This window comes from Mustela nivalis, assembly GCF_964662115.1.
Source record: "Mustela nivalis genome assembly, chromosome: 13".
In the NCBI taxonomy this organism is placed as follows: domain Eukaryota; kingdom Metazoa; phylum Chordata; class Mammalia; order Carnivora; family Mustelidae; genus Mustela; species Mustela nivalis.
Window position 1 is genome coordinate 5,661,049 of NC_139032.1, and position 23,491 is coordinate 5,684,539.

Genomic DNA, 23,491 nt, shown 5'->3' on the forward strand with positions numbered 1-23,491 from the left:
AACAAACTGAGGGTTGCTGGGGGGAGGGGGGTTGGGAGAAGGGGGTGGGATTATGGACATTGGGGAGGGTATGTGCTTTGGTGAGTGCTGTGAAGTGTGTAAACCTGGTGATTCACAGACCTGTACCCCTGGGGATAAAAATATATGTTTATAAAAAATAAAAAATTAATAAAAAAAAAAGAAAGAAAAAGAAAAAGATAGTTTCTTACTCACCGATTCTGGGATGGGCCTGAGATACTGCATTTCTAACAACTTCCCTAGTGATACTGATACTACTAAACCGTGGACCAACAGATGGATTTAACAACACACAATATACTATAGAAGAGAGAATTAGACAACACAATAACAAGTCAACAGAAAGCACCCAAATTGAAGGACAAGAAAATAACAGAATGGAAATAACTGAAGAGAGTATAAAAGGCATTTAAGACCTGTCAAACAGACCTAATTTACATGTAACTGAATAGCTCAGAATTTTACAAAGCTAAACAGATACTGACCTACAAATTCAGCAAGATCAGAGAGCCCAAAGCAAAATAAAGACAAAGAAAACAACATATAGGTACACCACAATCAAACTGCTAAAGATGAACAACAGAAAGAAAAATCTTAAAAGTAACCAGAGTGTAGAAACATATTCCCTTCAAAGGAGAAATAAAAGATTAATAGGTAGCTTTTCAACAAGAACCAGGGAAGCCAAAAGACAATGAATGAATATGACATATTGAGAATACTGAATGAAAAAAAGCCAACCAGAAATTCTATGACCTGTGATAATACCTTTCAAAAAAGAAATCAGAAAGAAAAGACATTCTCAGATAAGTAAGAGCTGAAGGTATCAGTCACCTGCAAACCTGTGATACAGAAATACTAAAAGGAGGGCGCCTGGGTGGCTCAGTGGGTTAAGCCGCTGCCTTCGGCTCAGGTCATGATCTCAGGGTCCTGGGATCGAGTCCCGCATCGGGCTCTCCGCTCAGCAGGGAGCCTGCTTCCTCCTCTCTCTCTCTGCCTGCCTCTCTGCCTACTTGTAATCTCTCTCTGTCAAATAAATAAATAAAATCTTTAAAAAAAAAAAAAAAAAAAGAAATACTAAAAGGAGTTCTTTAAGCTGAAGGAAAATGATGTCAGGTGGAAGCATGGGAAAGAATAAATAACAAAGGAAAGAGTAAATACAAAAGAATTACTATTAAAGCAACAATAATATAAGTGCCCTGTGGGGTTTATGATGTCTACAGAAATAATACATATGATACCAATAGTACCAAAAGTGAAAAGAAGTACATGGAGTTAAACTGCTCTCAAGTTCTTGAATTGTTTAGAAAATCATAACATACTAGCTTAAGATTGTAATAAGCCAAAAATGTACATTGTGGTATCTAGGATAATTCTAAAAGAACAGTACAAAAACTCTAACACAAAATCTAATAAAAGGATAAAAAAAATACAATCTCAAAAAAGAATAAGAAAGTTGAAAAACTCACAATTCCTGATTATAAAACTTATTACAAAGCTATAATAATGCAGAGAGTATGGTACTGGCATTAAGATATATAGACACCAGAACTGAAAATCCAAAAACAAACCCACTCATGTATGGCCAAATGATACTTTGAAAGGGTTCTGAGACTACTGAGTGGGGAAATCATAGCCTCTTCATCAAATGGTGCTGGGATTTGAGTGTAGATATCCATTTGTTACTGGCTTTTTACACTTCCTATAATATTTACAAGGTTCATCCAGTGTTGTACCCTGTATTTGATACTATTTAGCTGAATATTATTCAGTCATAAAACAATAATGTACTAATACATGGTACAACATAGACAAAACTTACAAACACTACACAAAATGGTAGAAGTCATTAACACACAGACATTCACATGCAAAAGAGTGACACTGCACTTCTACCTCAAACCAGCTGCAAAAACGAACTCAAACTGAAGCAAAACTACAACTATAAAGTTCCTGGAAGAAACTACAGGGGCAATTCTCCAAGAACTTGGATTTTTGCAATAGATTCTTAGATATGACACAAAAACACAAGCAACAACAACAAAAATAAATAAACAAGCTTTCATTAGAATGGAAAATCTTTGCTTCAAAGGACACTACCAGATCCAGACAGTGAAAAGACAAAACACAAAATGGGAGAAAAGACTTCCAAATTATATAGTTGATAAAGGATCTGTATCTAGAAAATATAACTATTAACAACTCAACAACAAACAAACAAAAAACATTTAAAAAAGAGACAAATGATATGAATAGACATTTCTCCAAAGAAGATACATAAATTGCCAATAACCACTGCAATGATGCTCAAAAGAATTGGTAATCAGGAAAAAAAAATTAAAACTACAATAAGATACCATTTTATATCCATTTGAGTGGATATAAGTTTTAAAAGTCATATAACAACAACTGTCATTAGGGATGTTGAATAATCAGAACCCTGATGCATACTGGTATGAATAAAAAAATGGTGCAGCCACTTTGGAAAATACTCTGGTAGTTCCTCAAGAAGTTAAACATAGAGTTACCATTTGACCCACAATTCCACTCCTGAGTATACACACAGAAATGAAATCATCTGTCCAACGTTGTACACAACTCTGTATACAATGTTCACAGGAACATTATTCATGATAGACAAAGATCAAAACAGCCAAAATGTCCAGCAAATGATCAACAGTTAAATGTTACATTGCATTATCCATACAGTAGCATTTTATCAAGTCATAAAAGAATGAAGTACTGACAGATGGTACAGTATGGATGAACTTCACAAAAACTGCATGAGTAGAATATTCTGGAGTTTCTCTTCAAATCATAAAATCTTTCAACTTTTACTAAAGATTTTCATGGCAATCGGCTATCATATGAGTGTATAAGAAGCTAGTAACAAAGGGTCACCTATTATATGACCCCATCTATATGAAATATCTAGACAAACAAATGTATTGAGACAGAATATAGATTAAGGGATGCCTGAGGCTGGAGAGGGATGAGGGGATTTGACAGTGATAGTCAATAGTCAAAGATTCTTTGGGGGTGAAAAAGTGTTCTAAAATTGACTGGTGATACTAAAAATCACTGAGATGTACCCTTTCTAAAAATATGAAATATGGATCATTTATCAGTAAAACTTTTTCAAAAAAACACAATGAGATACCACTTCACACCCACCAGTGTCATTCATCAGAAAGACCGGTAATAACAAGTGTTGATCAGGACACAGAAAAACTGGGACATTCATACACTGGTGGTAGAAATGTAAAATGATTTAGGTGCCCAGAAAATATTCTGGTGGTTCCTCAAAACATTAAGCACAAAGTCACAGTATGACTCAGGAATTCAACAAATTGTCACCAAAAAAACCACATATGGCATGATTCCACTTATATGAAATGTTCCAAATAAACAAATTCTTAGAGAAATAAGTATATTTATTGTTGGGAGCTGGGAAAGAAATGGGAAATGATTTCTGATGGGTAAGAGGTTTCTTTCTGGGGATGGAAAACTGATATGATAGTTGCATGGCTCTGTGAATGTACTAGAAATATTGGATTAATGAAAGGAAGAAGAAAGAAAAGGAGGGGATCTCAAAGCAGCTAAGTAAACCACCCACCAATTACCTAACCTTATGCCAGAAAAAAGTCCATCACTATTTAAAGAATACAACAAAATCCAGCAGGTAACAATATAAATTGAAAATATACATTACAATACCCAGCATCCAATAAAAAATTGTAGGCATTCAAAAAAGCAGGAAAATATGACCTATAACCAGAAGAAACATCAATCAGTAGAAGGATACCTATAAATGATAGATAAATCAGGTACTGTAATATATTCCCTCTAGTAAAGAAGGTAGCACAAAACACAAACATGATGAGGCAATGGAAATTACTAAAAAGCAATACAAATAAAACTTCTAGAGTAAAAGCTGCAGAAAAAAAAAAGATAAGGAGACATAAAGACATAGCGACAGAAACCTACCTTTTTGCCCCGGATCCCAAAATTCACATCCTTTCACATTCAAAATATATTCACTCCATCCCAGCAGTCCCCCAAATCTTAACTCATTCCAGCATCAACTCAACACTCTGAAGTTCAAAGACTCATCTGAATACCAACTAAATCATATTTGGGTGAGACTCAAGGTACCATTCATTCATCTTTAAGCAAACTGCCCTCCAGCTCTGAATCTGTGAAACTGAACAATTTAAATGCTTCCAAAATATGACAGGACAGCCATAAGATAGACTTTTCTGTTCCAAAAGGAAGAAGAAAAAAAGGAATTACAGTCCCAAGCAAGTCTAAAACCCAACAGGGCAAATTCTATCAGATCCAAGGCTTGAGAATAATCCTCTTTGACATGACAATCTGTTCTCCCAGCCCACTAGGGCAGAGGTCTTGCCTACAGGACACACTGGGACAAGGTTTCTGTCCTTGTTTACCAGAGGTTGGCCCCAAAACTCCGGGCTGCCCAGCCCCTATGGATTTGGGGCTCCATCCTTTGAAACCTAGGTGGAGACAGCGATTCTCACTGGGCCTATATACTCTCCCCTGCTGCAAACAACACACTCCATCAAAGTTTGCTGTCTGAACCGTATGGTGGGCAGCTGCTGCACCAGGCACTTACGGAGCTGCACCTGGGGCAACCGAGGAGCTCAGCGCCTGCAGAGCCCTCACTGTGAGGCAGCACCAGGTAGCATGCAGGTCTCCAAGCTCTAGCAGCTCTTCTTTGAAAGCACACTGCCATATAAGCATTTTAAAAAATAAAAAATAATACATTATACCTGCACATTGTATTATAGGAGCATAAATGAAGTAATAATCTATTAAAAAGAAGAAAATAATTTTTAAAAAATATTTACCACAAGCTTTAGAAGCAGCAACACAGATTTCTTCTGCAACATACTCCCCAGTTGGAAACTTCAGATACTCTCCTTCAGCTTTCTCAAGAGAATGGTAAAGATACACCTGTAGGAGTGGATCTATTTGCTTCACCGGATTAGCATTTCCAGGAATATCACCGTTCTGATGTACAGGAGATACGGACGTTCCTTCCATTTCTGTCATTGTAAGGCAAGCCATCCCCACGCAGAGTTTTTTTCAGAACATTTGCCTGTTAAGAAAAAAAACAGTAAGTTACAAAATGAAGTGATACTGATAAGGCATCCCTCATATATAAAGAAGGCTTCCCCGAAAGGAGTGACTTTGCTAAATTCATTAACTGAATAAATACTGTATACTACTATACAAAGCATAGTGAGAGAAATTGAGATTATAAACTTCCTGTGGACAAGGACCATAAAGCTGAAGTTTACAATTTAACTGAGAAAACATAATACAGATATGTAATATTAACCAAACAAACAAACAAAATTAGTCACAGGACAGAAGAGATCCCACTAGGCAACATAAATTCTCAACAAATGAATTACTATGACAATTGCTTATTGGGTGTCTGCAGGGGATAAATCACATTTCAAACTGTGTTAAAACTGATGAGTTTTATTAGAGAGGTCACATTTAAAACTGATTCTGTACAACAGACTGGATTTGTATGAATGAGAGAGTAGAACTGTGCTGAGAAGTAGGAAGGTATAAGATCAATTCTCATTTACTGGCCTGAAGTACAGTATTTGAGAAGTTATGCCATTTAAGAAAGGATTAAAAAAAAAAAAAAGATATTTGTGGAAAATTGCAACTACATACCCAAAAAACATTTTTCCTTCCTTCTTGATATAGCCCAGTTTTGTTGGGGAGAGCAACATATCCCCAAAGAACTGTACTTTCCCGCAGATGGATAGCCCCGTGAACCAGTTTCAAGAAATAAGATTTAAGTGGAGGTTACTGGGTGGTACTTCTAGGAGCCTTCCTTAAAAGGAAGTTGACTTGGCTTCCTTTTTACCTTTTGCTTCTCCCCTTTCATTTTCTTCCTACCTGCCTCTGAGCATAAATACCGGGTAGGGCAGTCACTTTAAAACCATGGAGCAACCAGGAAGGAAATGCCAAGAGAATAAAAGACCTAGCAAACTTAAGCATCCAAATCAATGTCAAGAATCACCTATCTACCACCAGACATCTTATTATTTGTAAATGAATGCAATCCTAATTGCTATAGTGCAATATTAAGAAAAATCTGAATATCGGATCAAAGAACTTAAGAGGCACCTGGCTGGCTCAATTGGTAGGGCATGCGACTCAATCTCAGGGTCGTGAGTTCAAGCCCCACATTGGGCATGAAGCCTACTTAAGAATAAATATACAAATAAATAGATCAGATCAAAGAAATTAAACTTTATCCTACAGTCAATGATGAATTAGAAAGTTGAAACCAGAAACAGTTAAAAGGCGACTGCAATAATCCAAGTAGAAGTAAGATCCTGAAGTGAAACTTTAATAGTTGAATGATGAATGGTAATGTAACAGTAAGAATTCATGCAACTTGGTAATTAACTGAATATAGAAGAAGACAGGACTCCAGTTATGGGATGAATAAGTCACAGGAATAAAAGACACAGCACAGGGAACATAGTAATACTGTAATAGTAATACTGTACTATACTATACTATTATACTATAGTATAGTATAATAGTGTTGATGGCTACACTTGTGAGCACAGCATAATGTAGAGAGATGCTGAATCTCTATACTGTACACCTGATACTAATGCAACACTGTACTATACTATACTAAAAACTGTACTAAAAAATGTTTTTAAATCCAGGAGTAAAAGACAGTGAGAATATTTCAGGTTTAGATGGTGTGACTATTTCAGGTTTAGGAGATCTATAATACCATTAATGGAAATGAGAAAATGAAGACTTTGCCCCTTGACACTGGCAGGTAAGGAGAATCAAGACTGCTGCTTTACACACTTTTGTTTGGAAATGAAGCAGGGCAATCACACAAGCATCTAGCTAGCAGCTACACATGAGACTGACATCAGAAAGAGCTAAAAATCTCACAATCTTTCCCACAGAGGTACTCATTTAACTCATGAGCAGAGCCATGTGAAGGAAGAAGGGGAAAACAACAGCAGACAGACAGCATACAGCATTTACTGAGTGCCAAGCACCATACTAAGTTTACACATTAAAGGAAAAGAGAAATGATGATTAAGTGAAGTGCAAGGTGAAATTCAGCTCTGTATCTAACTATAAGGACCTTATTAAATTAGAGAAAACACTAGAGTTTAATACTTAGTTCTTCAAATAACTGGGGACTTCCAGTGACTAGAGAAACGAAAAACAAGAAACTGGCAATTATTAAAACCACAAGATTTGTGAAGTCTACCTGCAACTGGATACACAAATTCAAACAATTTTAATTTGTTCAAAAATAAAAATTTTTATAAATTTTCTTTTAATTATTATACTCTTTTTTTTTTAACAGAGAACGTCATCTAAAATGAACTCTTAGCCATTAAGGGGCAAATTTGCAATCATTTCATCAATTTGTCCTCACCAATGTTTTGGATCCTATGCTTTCCTTCTGGACTTTTTTTTTCTGCTGAAGTGTGTCTTTTAGTAGGTCTCTCAGTGAGGCCCTAACGATTTTTAATGTGATATACTACATTAATAAAAGAAAGGACAAGAACCACATGATTTTCTCAATAGATGCAGAAAAAGCACTTGACAGAGTATAGCATCCTTTTCTTGACTAAAACTCTTCACAGTGTAGGGATAGAGAGAACATACCTCAATATCATAAAAGCCATATACAGAAAGCCCACAGCAAAAACCACTCTCAATGGGGAAAAACTGAGAGCTTTTCCCCCTAAGATCAGGAACACAGCAGGGTTGCCCACTCTCGCCACTGTTGTTCAACATACTACTAGAGGTCCCAGCCTCAGCAACTAGACAAGAAAAAGAAATAAAAGGCATTCATATCGGCAAAGAAGAAGTCAAACTCTCACTCCTTGCAGATGACATTATACTCTATGTGGAAAACCCAAAAGACTCTACCCTAAAATAGCTAGAACTCATACAGGAATTCAGCAAAGTGGCAGAATATAAACTCAATGGATAGAAGTCCGTCGCATTTACAACCAAAAGAATGGGAGAAGATATTTGCAAAGGTTTTATCAGATAAGGGGCTAGTATCCAAAAATCTATAAAGAACTTATCAAACTTAGTGCCCAAAGAACAAATAATCCATTCAAGAAATGGGCAGAACAATAAGATAGAAAGAAATTAAGGAGTTGCATTTATAACTGCACCCAAAATCATAAGATACTTAGGAATAAACCTTATCAAAAAGGCAAAGGATCTGTACTCAGGAAACTATAAAACACTCATCAGTGAAATTGAGGAAGACACAAGGAAATGGAAAAATGTTTCATACTCATGGATTTGAAGAATAAATATTGTTAAAATGCCTATGCTACCAAGAACAATCTATACATTCAATTTAATCCCTATCAAAATACCATCAGCTTTTTTCACAGAGCTGGAACAGATAATCCTAAAATTTCTATGGAACCAGAAAAGACCCCAAATAGCCAAAATAAAAGCTCGCAGCATCACAATGCCAGAATTCAAGATGACTATTACAAAGCTATAGCCATCAAGACAGTATGGTACTGGCACAAAAACAGATACCTAGGTCAATGGAACAGAATAGAGAACCCAGAAATGGACCTTTCTCTATGGACAACTAATTTTTGACAAAGCAGGAAAGAATATCCACTGGAAAAAGTCTCTTCAACAAATGTTGTTGGGAAAATTATGTGGACAGCCACATGCAGAAGAATGAAACTGGACCATTTCCTCACACCATACACAAAAACACTCAAAATGAATGAAAGCCCTAAATGGGAGACAGGAATCCATCAAAACAGCAACAGGCAGCAACCTCTGTGACCTTAGTTATGCAACTTCTTGCTAGACACATCTCCAAAGGCAAGGGAAACAAGCAAAAAAGAACTACTGGGACTTCATCAAGATATAAAGATTTTGCACAGCAAAAGAAACAGTTAACAAAACCAAAATACAACCAAAAGAATGAAAGAAGATATTTGCAAAGGTTTTATCAGATAAGGGGCTAGTATCCAAAAATCTATAAAGAACTTATCAAACTTAGTGCCCAAAGAACAAATAATCCATTCAAGAAATGGGCAGAACAGGGGTGCTTGGGTGGTTTAGTTGTTAAGTGTCTGCCTCCAGCTCAGGTCATGACCCCAGGGTCCTGGGATTGAGCCCTACATTGGGCTCCCTGCTCAGCAGGAAGCCTACTTCTCCCTCTTCCGCTTCCCCTGCTTGTGTTCCCTCTCTTGTTGTGTCTCCCTCTGTCAAATAAATAAATAAAATCTTAAAAAAAGAAAAAAGAAATGGGCAAAAGACAGACATAACTTCAAAGACATCCAAATGGCCAACAGACACATGAAAAAATGCTTAACATCACTCGGCACCAGGGAAATGCAGATCAAAACCACAAGAAAATACTACCTCACCCTGGTCAAAATGGCTAAAATTAACTCCTCAGGAAACAACCGATGTTGGCAAGGATGATGTGAAAGCGGACCCCTCTTACACTGTTGGTGGGAATGCAAGTTGGTGCAGCCACTCTGGAAGACAGTGTGGAGGTTCCTCAAAAAGTTAAAAATAAATCTACCCTACCACCCAGCAATTGCATTACTGCGTATATACTCCAAAGATACAAATGTAGTGATCCAAAGGGGCACCTGCACCCCAATGTTTATAGTAGCAGTGTTCACGATAGCCAAACTATGGAACGAGCCTAGATGTCCATTGACAGATGAATGGATAAAGAACATGGGGTGTATATACATATATACAATGGAATACTATTCAACCATCAAAAAAAAGACATCTTGTTATTTGCAATGATGTGGATAGAACTAGAGGGCATTATGCTAAGCAAATAAGTCAATCAGAGAAAGACAACTATCATATGATCTCACTGATAACGGGAATTTAAGAAATAAAACATGATTGTAGGGGAAGAGAGGAAAAAAGAAAACAAGATGAAATCAGAGAGGGAGACAAACCATAAGAGACTTAATCATAGGAAACAAACTAGGGTTGCTGGAAGGGAGGAGGTAGGGGAATGGGATAACTGGGGAATGGACATTAAGGAGGCACAGGAAGTAACAAGCACTGGATATGGTATTATGCAAGACTGATAAATCACTGACCTCTACCTCTGTAATGAATAACACATTATATATTAATTAATTGAATTAAAATTTTTAAAAATTGCATTTAATTGCAAAATAGGACATATGATATTCAGTAACACTCAATATTCCGTAAATTCCTGCTCTTATTAATAACTTCAACCAAGAAGAAAAAAATTTATTGAAAAATACAAAGTTCTGCATGTGAACTGATGTAAACTTACAAATGCACAGAAATCTCTTATGGAAATTATGACCACTGATAAAAGTATCATAACATGTACTTATTATACAGTATGCTCTCTTATCACAATGGGTTAAACTAAAGATGAGTAACATAAAAATGATTAGAAAATCCCCATGTATTTAGAAATTTAGGAACATACTTTTAAATAACAAATGGTGCGAAGAAGAAACCAGAAAATACTTTGAGTTAAACGATAAACATATGAAAGAAATGAAGTTAAAAGTATTTACTAGAATGTTTAGTCTTAAAGTCTTATGTGAGAAAGGAATATAGCTAAACTGAGCACCCAGTGGTTGGCTCAGTGGGTTAAGCCTCTACCTTCAGCTCAGGCCATGATCTCGGGGTCCTGAGATCTAGTCCTGCATCAGGCTCTCTGCTCAGCAGGGAGCCTGCTTCACCCCTCTCTGCCTGCCTCTGTCTACTTGTGATTTCTCTCTCTGTCAAATAAAGAAAGAAAGAAAGAAAGAATAGAGCTAAACAAAATTATAGGATGAGCTAGGATGAAGCTAGAAAAAGAACAACAAACTAAGCTAAGGACCACAGAATGAAAAACATTTAAGAGCAGAAATTAGTGGTGGAAGGAAAAAAAAAGTTGGCTTTTAAACATTAATAAAATTGATAAAACACTAAAAATGACTGATTTTTTAAAAAAAAGAAAACATAAAACCAATATCAAGAGTTGGAAATTACATATAACCAGAGCTTCCAATATTAAAAATATATGTTAATATAGGAACATCCTCTAAAAATTTTGGAATTTTTGAAGAAATGAACAAGTTACTGAAAAACACAGCTTATCAAAACTGACAAAGGAAGAAAGATAATTTCAAAATTCTAATATTTATTAAATATAGTGAATATATCTCTTAAAACTTTCCACAAAGAAAATTCAATGTCCACTGACTTTCTTAGTGAATTTTTCCAAACATATGCGAGAATGAAGAACTTACACAAACTGTTTCAGTAAACAGAAAACACTTCACTACATATTTTAAGAATACAAACATAATACCAAAATGTAATACGGTTGTGACAAGAAAAATTTTACATAAATATCTCTTATAAACATATATGAAAAAATAATAAAATGCTAGAAAACTGAAGCTAGTAATATTTTAGAAGACTAACAAATCTTGACTGGATACTCCAAATATGCAAAGTTATTTTAACATTCAAAAATCAATCAACAGAATTTACCACATTATTATAATACATGAGAAAAGTAATATATGACCATTTCAATAGATGTAGAAACTGACTGATAAAATTCAACAATGGTTTAGGACTAGGAACTCACAGCTAAACTAGTTAAAACAGCAAACTTCTTCATTCTGATAGAAGGTAACTATTTAAGATCTTGAATTAAAATACTTAATGGTGCAGTATTCATTTCATTCTTCTTGAATTCAAAAACTTAATATGTTTAAACTCATGACTTCCACCCAACATTTTAATGGAGTTAATAAGTTCAATAAGTTAATAAGTTCAGTTCAATAGGCAAGAAATGTAAATAAAAGGTATAATGATTAGAAAGGAGGAAGTTAAAGAACTATCATTCACAGATGATGACTATAGACGTAGAAAATATAACAATTACTAAGTGAATGTAGTAAGAATAGTACATATAAAATCAATATACAAAACTTAATTGACTTCCTTATACCAGAACCAATTTAAACAGTGAAGAATAAAAACAGTATCATTAATAATAGTAATAAAAAGTCAAATATTTAAGAATAAATCTATTAAAATATCTGTAAGAATTCTGTAATAAAAACTATAAAGCAATGCTAGAAAATAAAGGCCAGCTAAAGAATGGAAGAATAGAACATACAGATATAAGACTACAGGAAAACTCAGTATTTTCAGTTACCAATTCATCTCTAAATTAATCTATAAATTCAACACAGTCCCAATGAAAATCTTAGTAGTTAAGGGAATTTACAAGTTAATATCTACATGGAAAACAAAGGATTACAAGAGTCAAAATAATCTAGAAGAGCAGGATTTACATGACCAGACATCAAGATTTACCATGAAGTTAGAGTAATTGTCAAGTCAGTACTGGCATAAATACAGAAAAATAGACCAAAGGAACAAACAGAGTTAAGAAAAACATCCACACAGGGGCGCCTGGGTGGCTCAGTGTGTTAAGCTGCTGCCTTCGGCTCAGGTCATGATCCCAGGGTCCTGGGATCGAGCCCCGCGTCGGGCTCCCTGCTCAGCAGGGAGCCTGCTTCCCCCCTCTCTCTCTCTGCCTGCCTCTCTGCCTGCTTGTGATTTCTCTCTCTGTCAAATAAATAAATAAATAAAATCTTTAAAAAAAAAAAAAAGAAAGAAAAACATCCACACATATGGTAACCTAAAACTTAGATATATCAATTGCATTTTGGTGGAGAAATGTTGGTCTTTACAGTAAATGTTTTTCAGTCAAATGAATTTTTTTTTAAGATTTTATTTATTTATTTGACAGAGAGAGATGACAAGCAGGCAGAGAGGCAGGCACAGAGAGAGGAGGAAGCAAGTTCCCCGCTGAGCAGAGAGCCCGATGCGGGGCTCGATCCCAGAACCCCGAGATCATGACCTGAGCCGAAGGCAGCAGCTTAACCCACTGAGCCACCCAGGCGCCCCCAGTCAAATGACTTTTAAATGGCAAGGGAAAAAAGAAATCTTGCCCTCCAATTTATACCATACAAAGATACTGAGATGGATAACTAACCAATATGTAATAAGTCATATAATAAACATTCCAGAAAAAAAAGTGAGTATCTTCATAACATCTCTTAAAACAAGACATTTAAAAACTATAATAGATTTATATATTAGACTTCTTACATGCATATAATAGTTTCAAGTCACATGAAGCAAAAAGGTAAGGAGAGAATAGGCAAAATGACTATAATAGCTAGAAATTTTAATACTCCTGTCCAGAATTAACAAAAATGAAACAGATCAAAAAAATAAGCAAGAATTTTGAAGACCTGAAAACATTAACTAGCAAAACATTTACAGCACACTATACCCAACAAACACAGTGTACATTTTCTTCAAGTGCACATGGAATATTCACTAAGTTATATCATATGCCAGCCTAGTCTATAAACTAAATTTAGTGAATTTGAAAAGATTAAATTTGAAAAGCCTGTATGTATAGAAATTCTGTCCTTGAAATGTGTAAGACATTGATGAAAGAAATTGAAAACAAAAATAGAAAAATATATTGCTCATAAATTACAAGAATTAATGTTAAAATGTATGTATTACCCAAAGGAATCTACAGATTCAATACAATCCTCATAATACCAAAGGCATTTTTCACAAAATTAGAACAAAGAATCCTAAAATTACATGAAAAAATGAAAGACCCCAAATAATTAAAGTAATCTTTTTATTTTATTTTATTTTATTTATTTGACAGAGAAATCACAAGTAGGCAGAGAGGCAGGCAGAGAGAGAGGGGGAAGCAGGCTCCCCGTTGAGCAGAGAGCCCGATGCAGGGCTCAATCCCAGGACCCTGAGATCACGACCTGAGCCTAAGGCAGAGGCCCAACCCACTGAGCCACCCAGGTGCCCCAATTAAAGTAATCGAGAAAGAAGAACAAAGCTGAGACATCACTCTCCCAGACCTCACACTATGCTACAAAGCTATAGTAATGGAGGCAGTACGGTATCGTATGAGAACAGACACACAAATCAGTAGAATTAAACAGAGAGCCCAGAAATAAACCCACACATATATGGTCAATTAGCCTACTTACAAAGGAGGCAAGAATATGAAATGGAGGAGGACAGTTTCTTCACTAACTGCTGCTGGGAAAACTAATCCATTACATACAAATAAGTGAAACTTGACCACTATCTTACGCCATATACAAAAATAAATTCAAAATGTGTTAATAACTTGAATGTAAAACCTGAAAGCATAAAATTAGAAGAAAACATGGACTGAAGCTCTTTGACTCTGAATAGACATTTTGCCAAAGAAGCCATATAGGCACCAACAGGAACATGAAAAGATGCTGAACATCACTAATTATCAAGGAAATGCAAATCAAAACACTCATACTATCTCACACCTGTCAGATGGGCTATTATCAAACAGGCAAAAAATAAATGTTGGTAAGGATGTGAAGAAAAGGGAACCTGTGCACACTCTTAAGTGGGAATGTAAATTGGTATGCCTCTATGGAAAACAGTGGCTACACCAGTTCACATTCCCATCAACAGTACAAGAGGGTTCCTTTTTCTTCACACCCTTGTCAACATTTGTTGATACTTGTGTTGTTGATTCTAGACATTCTAAAAGATGAGGTGATATCTCATAGTTTTGATTTACATTTCCCTGATAATAGGTAATGTTGAGCATCTTTTCATCGGTCTTATGGCCATCTGCACGTCTTTTGGGGGAAATGTCTGTTCATGTTTTCTTCCCATTTTTTAATTGGGTGATTTGTTTTTTGGGTGGTGAGTTGTATAGGTTCTTTACATATTTTGGATACCAACCCCTTATCAGATACGTCATTTGCAAATACCTTTTTCCATTCAGTAGGTTGCCTTCTCGTTTTGTTGACTGTCTCCTTTGCTGTTCAGAAGCTTTTTATTTTAATGTAGTCTCAATAGTTTATTTTTGCTTTTCTTTCCTTTGCCTCAGGAGATGTACAGAGAAAATGTTGCTATGGCTGATGTCAGAGAAACTACTGCCTGTGCTCTCTTCAAGGATTTTGTGGTTTCAGGTCTCACATTTAGGTCTTTAATCCATTTTCAGTTTATTTTTATGTATAGTGAAAGCGGTTCAGTTTTATTCTTTTGCACGTAGCTGTCCAGTTAACAATACCATTTGCTGAGACATTGCCTTTTTCCCATTGTATATTCTTTCCTCCTTCGTCAGAGATTAATCGACCATATAATTGTGGATTTATTTCTGGATTTTCTGTTCTATTCCATTGACCTATATATCTATTTTTATGCCAGTACCATACTGTTTTCCTTACTATAGCTTTGTAGTATAATTCAAAATCTGGGAGAGGGAGGCCTCCAGCTTTGCTTTTTTTTTTTTTTTTTAAGATGATTTATTTATTTATTTGACAGAGAGAGAGAGAGAGATCACAAGTAGGCAGAGAGAGAGAGAGAGGAGGAAGCAGGCTCCCTGCTGAGCAGAGAGCCCGATGCGGGACTAGATCCCAGGACCCTGAGATCATGACCTGAGCCGAAGGTAGCGGCCCAACCCACTGAGCCACCCAGGCGCCCTGCTTTTTTTTTTTTCTTTCAATATTGCTTTGGCTATTCTGTGGTTCCATACCAATTTTACCATCATTTGTTCCAGATCTGTGAAAAATGCTGTTGGTATTTTGATAGGAATTGGATTAAATCTATACATTCATTTGGGTAGTATAGACATCTTAACAATATTTGGTTCTTCTAATCCATCAACATGGAATGTCTTTCTTTGTATCATCTACAGCTTCTTTTATCAGTGTTTCATAGCTTTCAGAGTACAGGTCCCCACCTCTTTGGTTAAATTTATTCCTAGGTATTCTGATAGTTTTGGTGCAATTATAAATGGAATTTTTTTTTAATTTCACTTACTACTGCTTCACTATTTTTCACTACTGAGTAGTAGTTTTTCACTACTGAGGATGATGCTGTGGGTTTTTCATATAAGGCCCTTATTATGTTGAGGTATGTTACCTCTAGACCTATTTTGCAAAGGATTTTTATCATGAATGAATATTACACTTTGTCAAATGCTTCCTCTGTATCTACTGAAATGATCATGTGGTTTTTATCCTTCCTCTTACTGAGGTGATATATCACATTGGCTACTTTGTAAATATTTTACCATCCCTGTGCCCTAGGAATAAATCCCGTTTGGCCATGAGATACAATTTTTCCAATGTATTGTTGGATTTGGCTTCCTAATATTTTGTTGAGGATTTCTGCATCACATTCATGAGATACTATCCTGCAGTTCTCTTTGTGTGATGTCTTTATCTGGTTTTGGTATCAAGGTGATACTGGCCTCATAGAATGAATTTTTTTAAAAGTTTACCTTGGGGCACCTGGGTGGTTCAGTGGGTTAAAGCCTCTGCCTTCCGCTCAGGTCATGATCTCAGGGTCCTGAGATCGAGCCCTGAATCGGACTTGCTCAGCAGGGAGCCTGCTTCCTTCTCTCTCTGCCTGCCTCTCTAACTGCTTGTGATCTCTCTCTCTCTGTGTCAGATAAGTAATAAAATCTTTAAAAATAAAATAAAAAATAAAAAATAAAAGTTTTCCTTCCTCTTCTGTTTTTTGGAATAGTGTGAGAACACGTATTAACTCTAAATGTTTGGCATAACATGCCTGTGAAACCCTCTGGTCCTGGGCTTTTGGGGGCGGGGGAAGTTTTTTTATTACAGATTCAATTTCATTGCTGGTAATTGGTCTGTTCAAATTTTCTATTTCTTCCTGCTTCAGTTTTGATAGCTTAGAGGTTTCTAAGAACTTAGCCATTTCTTCTAGGTTGTCAAATTATTGACATATAGGTTTTCATAACATTCTGTTACAACTGTATTACAACTGTATTTCTGAGGTATTGATTGTTATTTCTCTTTCATTAGTGATGTTTATTTGGGTGTCCTCTCTCTCTCTCTTTAGATGAGTCTGACTGGAGGTTTATCAATTTTGTTGAGCAGACTCCCCACTGAGGAGGAAGCCCTACATGGGGCTTGATCCTAGGATCCTGGGATCAGGACCTCAGCCAAAGGCAGATGCTTAACTGACTGAGCCACCCAGGTGCCCCTACAAATGTTATATTCTTTTGTTGGACTGTCCCCTTTATTATTATATAGTGTCCCTCTTTGTCTCATTACAGTCTTTGTTTTAAAGGTTATTTTGTCTTATATAACTGTTGCTACTCTGGCTTTCTTTTGACACCCATTGCATAATATATGCTTCTTGATCCCCTCATTTCGATCTGTTATTTTCAATCTTTCGGTCTGAGATGAGTCTCTTGCAGGCAGCATTTAGATAAGTCTTATTTTTCTATCCATTCTGTCACCCTACGTCTTTTGATCGGAGTTTTTAGTCCATTTACATTCAAAATTAACACTGGTATTAATTTTATTAATACTAGTATGGATGTATTGCCATTTTGTTACCTGGTAACAAAGATTGGTTATTTGAACAGACCCATTACCATTTTGTTACCTGGTAACAAAGATATCCAAGTATATCTCTTTAGATATCTCTAAAGATATCTTTCTCCTTATTCTTTGCATATCTATTATCTATTATCTCCTTATTCTTTGCATATCTATTATTGGTTTTTGATTTGTGGTTACCAGTAGGTTCACATATAAAAAATTCTTCCTATAGCAATCTATATTAAGTTGAGGGTCACTTAAGTTTGAAGCCATTCTTTACTCCTCTTCCCCACCCTAAAGTTTTAGGTATATTTAGGCATATGTCATATTTTATATCTTTTTATTTATGAATCCTTTGACTTTTATAGAAATACTTATTTTTACTGCTTTTGTGTTTTTTTACGTTTCATACTCTCTCATGGTCTTTCCTTCCCACTCAGAGTCCCCTTTGATATTTCTTGGAAGGCTGGTTTAAGTGGTCATGAACTCTTTTAGTTTCTGTTAGTCTGATAAACACCTTATCACTTCTTCTATTCTGAATGATAGCCTTGCTGGACAGAGTATTATTGGCTGCAGACTTTTCCCTTTTAGCACTTTGAACGTTTCATGTCACTCCCTTCTGGCCTGCAGTTTCTGCTGAAAAATCTGTTGATACCCTTATGAGCTCTGCCTTGTATGTAACTGTCTTCTCTTGCTGCTTTAAAATTTTTTTCTTTATTGCTACTTTTTGCATTTTAATTACTATGTGTCTTGGTGTGGACCTCCTTGGGCTAAATTTGGGGTAGTGGAGATCTCTGTGCCTCCTGGATCATGATATGTTTCTTTCCCCTAATTAGGGACGTATTCAGCTATTATTTCTTCAAACAAGTTTTCTGCCCCTTTTCTCTCTCTTCTTGTGCGATCCCTACAATGTAAATGTCATTGTGCTTGGCAGAATCCCAGAGTTTCCTAAGACTATTTTGGATTTGCAGAATTTTCTTTCCTCTCCTTTGCTCAGCTTGGTTCCTTTCCATTACTCTCATTCCAGATTATTAATTCATTCCTCTGCTTCACCTAGTCTGCTATGTATTTTATTAAGTGTATTTTTTATTTCACTTATTGTGTTTTTCATCTCTGATTGGCTCTTTATCTTTTTATTAAGGGTTTTGAGATGCAACAAAAGTGGATCTAACAGGCAAGTTTATAACAATACAAAGCTACATCAAGAAGCAAGAAAAATCTCTTAAAAAAAAAAAAAAAGGCTCCTGGGTGGCTCAGTGGGTTGAAGTCTCTGCCTTCAGCTCAGGTCATGGTCCCAGGGCCCTGGGACCAAGCCCCGCAACCGGCTCTCTGCTCCGCAGGGAACATGCTTCCCACCCCCCCCGCCCCGCCTCTGCCTGCCTCTCTGCCTACTTGTGATCTCTGTCTGTCAAATAAATAAAATATTAAAAAAAAAAAAGCAAGAAAAATCTCAAATAACCTAACCATACACCTAAAGGAGGTAGAAAAAGAACAAACAAAACCAAAACCCAGCATATAATAACAAAAATTAGAGCGGAAATAAATTATACAGGAAGAAAAAAATAGAACAGATCAATAAAACCAGAATCTGATTCTTTGAAAAATTCAACAAAACTGATATGCTAATCTCAGAAAATTGGGATTAGGGACGCCTGGGTGGCTTGGTTAAGCAGTTGCCTTCAGCTCAGGTCATGATCCCAGCGTCCTGGGATTGAGTCCCGCATCAGGCTCCTTGCTCAGCAGGGAGCCTGCTTCTCCCTCTGCCTCTGTCTGCCATTCTGTCTGCCTGTGCTCGCTCGCTCTCCCTCTCTCTCTCTGATAAATAAATAAAATCTTAAAAAAATTAAAAAAAGAAAAAGAAAATACATCATCTCACATTTCAAAAACCACAGCAATGCAAGCAATCTTTAAAAGAACTAACAAAACCTAATTAATGATTATAAATTTTTCAGTAATTCATGCAAAAATATATTGACTAGCTTCTCACTAAAGCAGAAATAATAACTTATATCTTCGGTGACTTCACAATGGGTGATTACACACCAGAGGTTCTTCCCCCAGATCTTAAAGAGCTAACTGGAAGGAGGCATTATGCCTCCTCAATAATGCCTTAACATTTTAAAGGCACTGCTAACCCTGAAGAAGTAGGTCTTTTACTTCCAGCCATCCCAGGGCTATCTGTACACACTTTGTTACCTCTGGAGTGCTTTAAGGACCTTTGTTCCTCCACAGCGTATCTGTGGTCGCCAACAGATCTGTCAATAAAAACAAATGATATCTACTCATACCCACTCACCTGCCATTTCCCTTTTATTCAATTTGGAACTACAGTCTGGAAAGTGTTGTTATTAACTGAGCTCCCTCAAAATTCAACACCAGTGATGGGCGAGGCACTATTCCAGGTGCTAAGGATATAGCAGTTCACATCACTGAAATGGTTTGCCTCCTTATTTCTTACATTTTAGCAATTCACAGACAATTAAGCAAAGACAAATCATAGGGTACAAAGAAAGTACCCTATTTCTTCATTTAAATAAAATGAAGACAGTATTAAACCAAAACAAATGTACATCAATTAATACTGAAAATAAAGAAATACATCATCTCACATTGGATTACAAATCAAAGTTCAACCTTTGTTCAACATCTAACACATTCAAAGCAATTCAGGAATGGTGAAATTTTATTTAAGTTTACAATTATTCTAGAATTTTATCTATGAAAGCAGCATATCATTAAAAAGATCTGTTTTCAAGGTGCATAACGGACAGTGCATACAAATGGTTTACTGTACCAAAATGGAGGAAAAGCTCATATTTTTTTAAAAAAGGAATATGCAATAGCCCTACAATGAAACAATGTCAGAAAACAACACTCATCGAAGACACAATCTGTCAACTAAAAATTAAGGGGGGGAAATCTCCTTTAAAGTTAATGCAAAATTTTTAAGTACATTATGAAAAATAGTAACATTTGAATACAGCTCTGTGTAAGTACAAATGAAGCAAAGCTAAAACAATATTCACATGAAATTATGTGTCTTAAATATATATTAATTTTTAATAAGACATATCTAAAGATGTTTAAAGAATGAAAAAAATCACCTGATGAAATCTGTAAAAAGAAATTAATTCAGAGAAGCAAAAAATGAAGTAGTTAAAATAAAAAAATAATAAAAACATAAGATGTAGATCACCATGCCAACAGAATTTTCCAAGATAAAGGAAATGCTCTGTATCTGTACTGTACAATATAATAACTGTCACACATGTGGTTACAGAATACTTGAAATTTAGCCACTACTACTGAGAGATGAAGTTTAACTTTTAATTGTATTACTTTAAACTTTATAGTCACATGTAGTTGGGTAGTTATTATTAGACAGCACAAATCTAGGATCTTAAGGTAGGAAGTTAAAATAATCAAGTAGTTCAAGACCAAAATGGAAGGAGAACACAAATAGACAAAAATGGGAAAGGAAAATGGTAGAGCAAATACTGCACAATGAAATATAAAGATCACAAGAAGCTGCTTTGAGGGGCACCTGGGGGGCTTAGTCAGTTAGCCACCTGACTCTAGATTTCTACTCAGGTCATGATCTCAGGATCCTGAGACTGAGCCCCACGAAGGGCTCCACCTTCAGCAGGAGGTCTGCTGGTCTCTCCCTCCGCTCCTATCCCCACCTCTCCCCACACATGCATATGCAGTGTGCATATACACACTCTCACGTGCACACTCTCTAATAAATAAATAAAATCTAAAAAAAAAACAAAACCTGCCGCTTTGATATGACAAAGGGAACCTGTGCACACTGTAAGTGGAAATGTAAACTGGTATAGCCTGTGTACCCCAGAGACCACTGAAATTGTTCAGATTAGTCAATCCTCAACATGCATACCTGGCCTCACCCGATGTGTCCCACAAAAACCACAATAAAGCTTCCTGCCTACATTTCACCCCCTCTCTCTACCTCCTGACTGACCCTGATGTTTCCCTTTGTGGCCCTTCTTGGCATGGTATAACCCCTCCTTTTATTGGAATCTCTGAGTGTAACAATTATCTTATCAATGGTAATTATCTCTTGATTTATTGGGCTCACCATACCGGAATAATAAAATCTACATTCTAAACTACATACCTACAACAAACTACAAAATAAAATCTTAAAGATACTACCCATGATAACATCAAAAAATGAAATATGGAGAGATACAGATGATGAAAGATGTTCTAATTTAACATGAGATGAAAAACTTGAGAAAAATTAAAGAAAACTAAATAATTTTTATGGACTAGATTTTAGTAGAAGATTTTAGCTTGCCAATCTGTCAGTTCTCCCCAAACTGATATAGAGATTTAATGCAATCCCAATCAATCCCAATCAAAATCCCATCAGCCTGGGTGGCTTAGTGGGTTAAAGCCTCTGCCCTCCGCTCAGGTCATTATCTCAGGGTCCTGTGATGAAGCCCTGCATAGCATCGGGCTCTCTGCTCAGAAGGGAGTCTGCTCCTCCTCTCTGCCTGTCTCTCTGCCTACTTGTGATCTGTCTATCAATTTATCAAATAAATAAAATCTTTTTTAAAAAGTCCCATCAGGCATTTTTACAAAAATTGAGACGCTAAATCTAAAATGTACATAGAAATGTGAAGGACTGGGACGCCTGGGTGGCTCAGTTGGTTAAGCCAATGCCTTCAGTTCAGGTCATGATCCCAGCGTCCTGGGATGGGGCTCCACATCGGTCTCCCTGCTCAGCAGAGAGTCTGCTTCTCTCTTTTCCTCTGCTGTTCCCCCTGTTTATGTGCTGTCTCTCTTTCTCTCTCTGTCAAATAAATAAATATTTTTTAAATGTTTAAATTTTTTAAATATTTAAAAAATATATATAAAAGAAATGCAAAGGATCTAGAAAAGTCAGAACAGTTTTTAAAAGGAGCAAAGGTGAATGATTTATACTACCTGATCTCTAGATTGTCTATAAAACTACAATAATCAATACAGATGGTACTGACACAAGAATACACAAATAGATAAATGAAATGGAACAGGCAGTCTAGAAATAGAACCACACAAACACCATCAGTTGATTAACCTTAGAATTATAATGGTTTCTTAGATAAGACACAAAGTACTAGCCATTTAAAAAAAAAAAAAAAGCAACAAGTTAGATATTACTAAAGTGACAAGTTAGATATTACCAAAACTTAAAAGTTTCTGCTGACGAAAAGACTGTTGGGAAAATGAAAAGACAGGGAGAAAAATATGTTCAATATATACATACATCAAAGGATTTATATTTAGAATACAAAGAAACACTGATAATCCAATAATATAAAAAAAACAAAAATATTTGAACAAACTTAACAAATGGAGATTTTAAAAAACTGCCCAAGACCACATGAAAAACTGCTGAATACCACCAAGTCAGTGAAGTACAAATTAAACCATGAGATACCAACACACACCCATTAGGATGGCAAAAATGTAAAAAGACTAATGACACCAAATGTTACAAAAGTTGTACAGCAACTGGAATTTTCATTCCTGATGGGAATGTAAAAAAAAAAATGAGCAACCACTTTGAAAAACTGGCAGTTTCTTACAAAGTTATACATATGAAAGGGGACTTTAACTACTTCCATCTGACCTTAGTCTGTATTTTCCAACTGACTAAATTCTTTCCAGCTTTTTTTCTTAACTCAGGCAAAAGACCTGGGGCAATGGGGCGGTAGCATCCTGTGATGGGAACCAAAACTACCCCCTCAAGCAATAATGGCTGCCATGATGCCAGCAAGACCCTGGGTGACTGACTCCAAGACAATGATCAACTTGACCCACATGGATGTACTGCCCACATGGATGTACTCACCTACCTTTGTCCCACATTTTCCTTACATAAACCTTTTCACGATTTGGGAAACAGTCTTTGAGACATTGGCCTGCTGTCCTTCCAATACTGGCCTCACAAAATA

The 23,491-nt window shown here is 36.0% G+C and overlaps 1 protein-coding gene across 4 annotated transcripts in view; it reads right to left on the bottom strand.

Moving 5' to 3' along the window:
- Positions 1–23,491, bottom strand: part of JAK2 (Janus kinase 2) — a 127,064-nt gene that overhangs the window by 79,769 nt on the left and 23,804 nt on the right. For all 4 annotated transcript variants that reach the window (XM_082694273.1, XM_082694275.1, XM_082694272.1 and 1 more), the window contains exon 3: positions 4,884–5,134. In XM_082694273.1, the coding sequence (XP_082550399.1) occupies positions 4,884–5,103 (220 nt within the window). In that variant the 5' untranslated portion in view covers positions 5,104–5,134. The remainder of the gene's footprint in view (positions 1–4,883; positions 5,135–23,491) is intronic.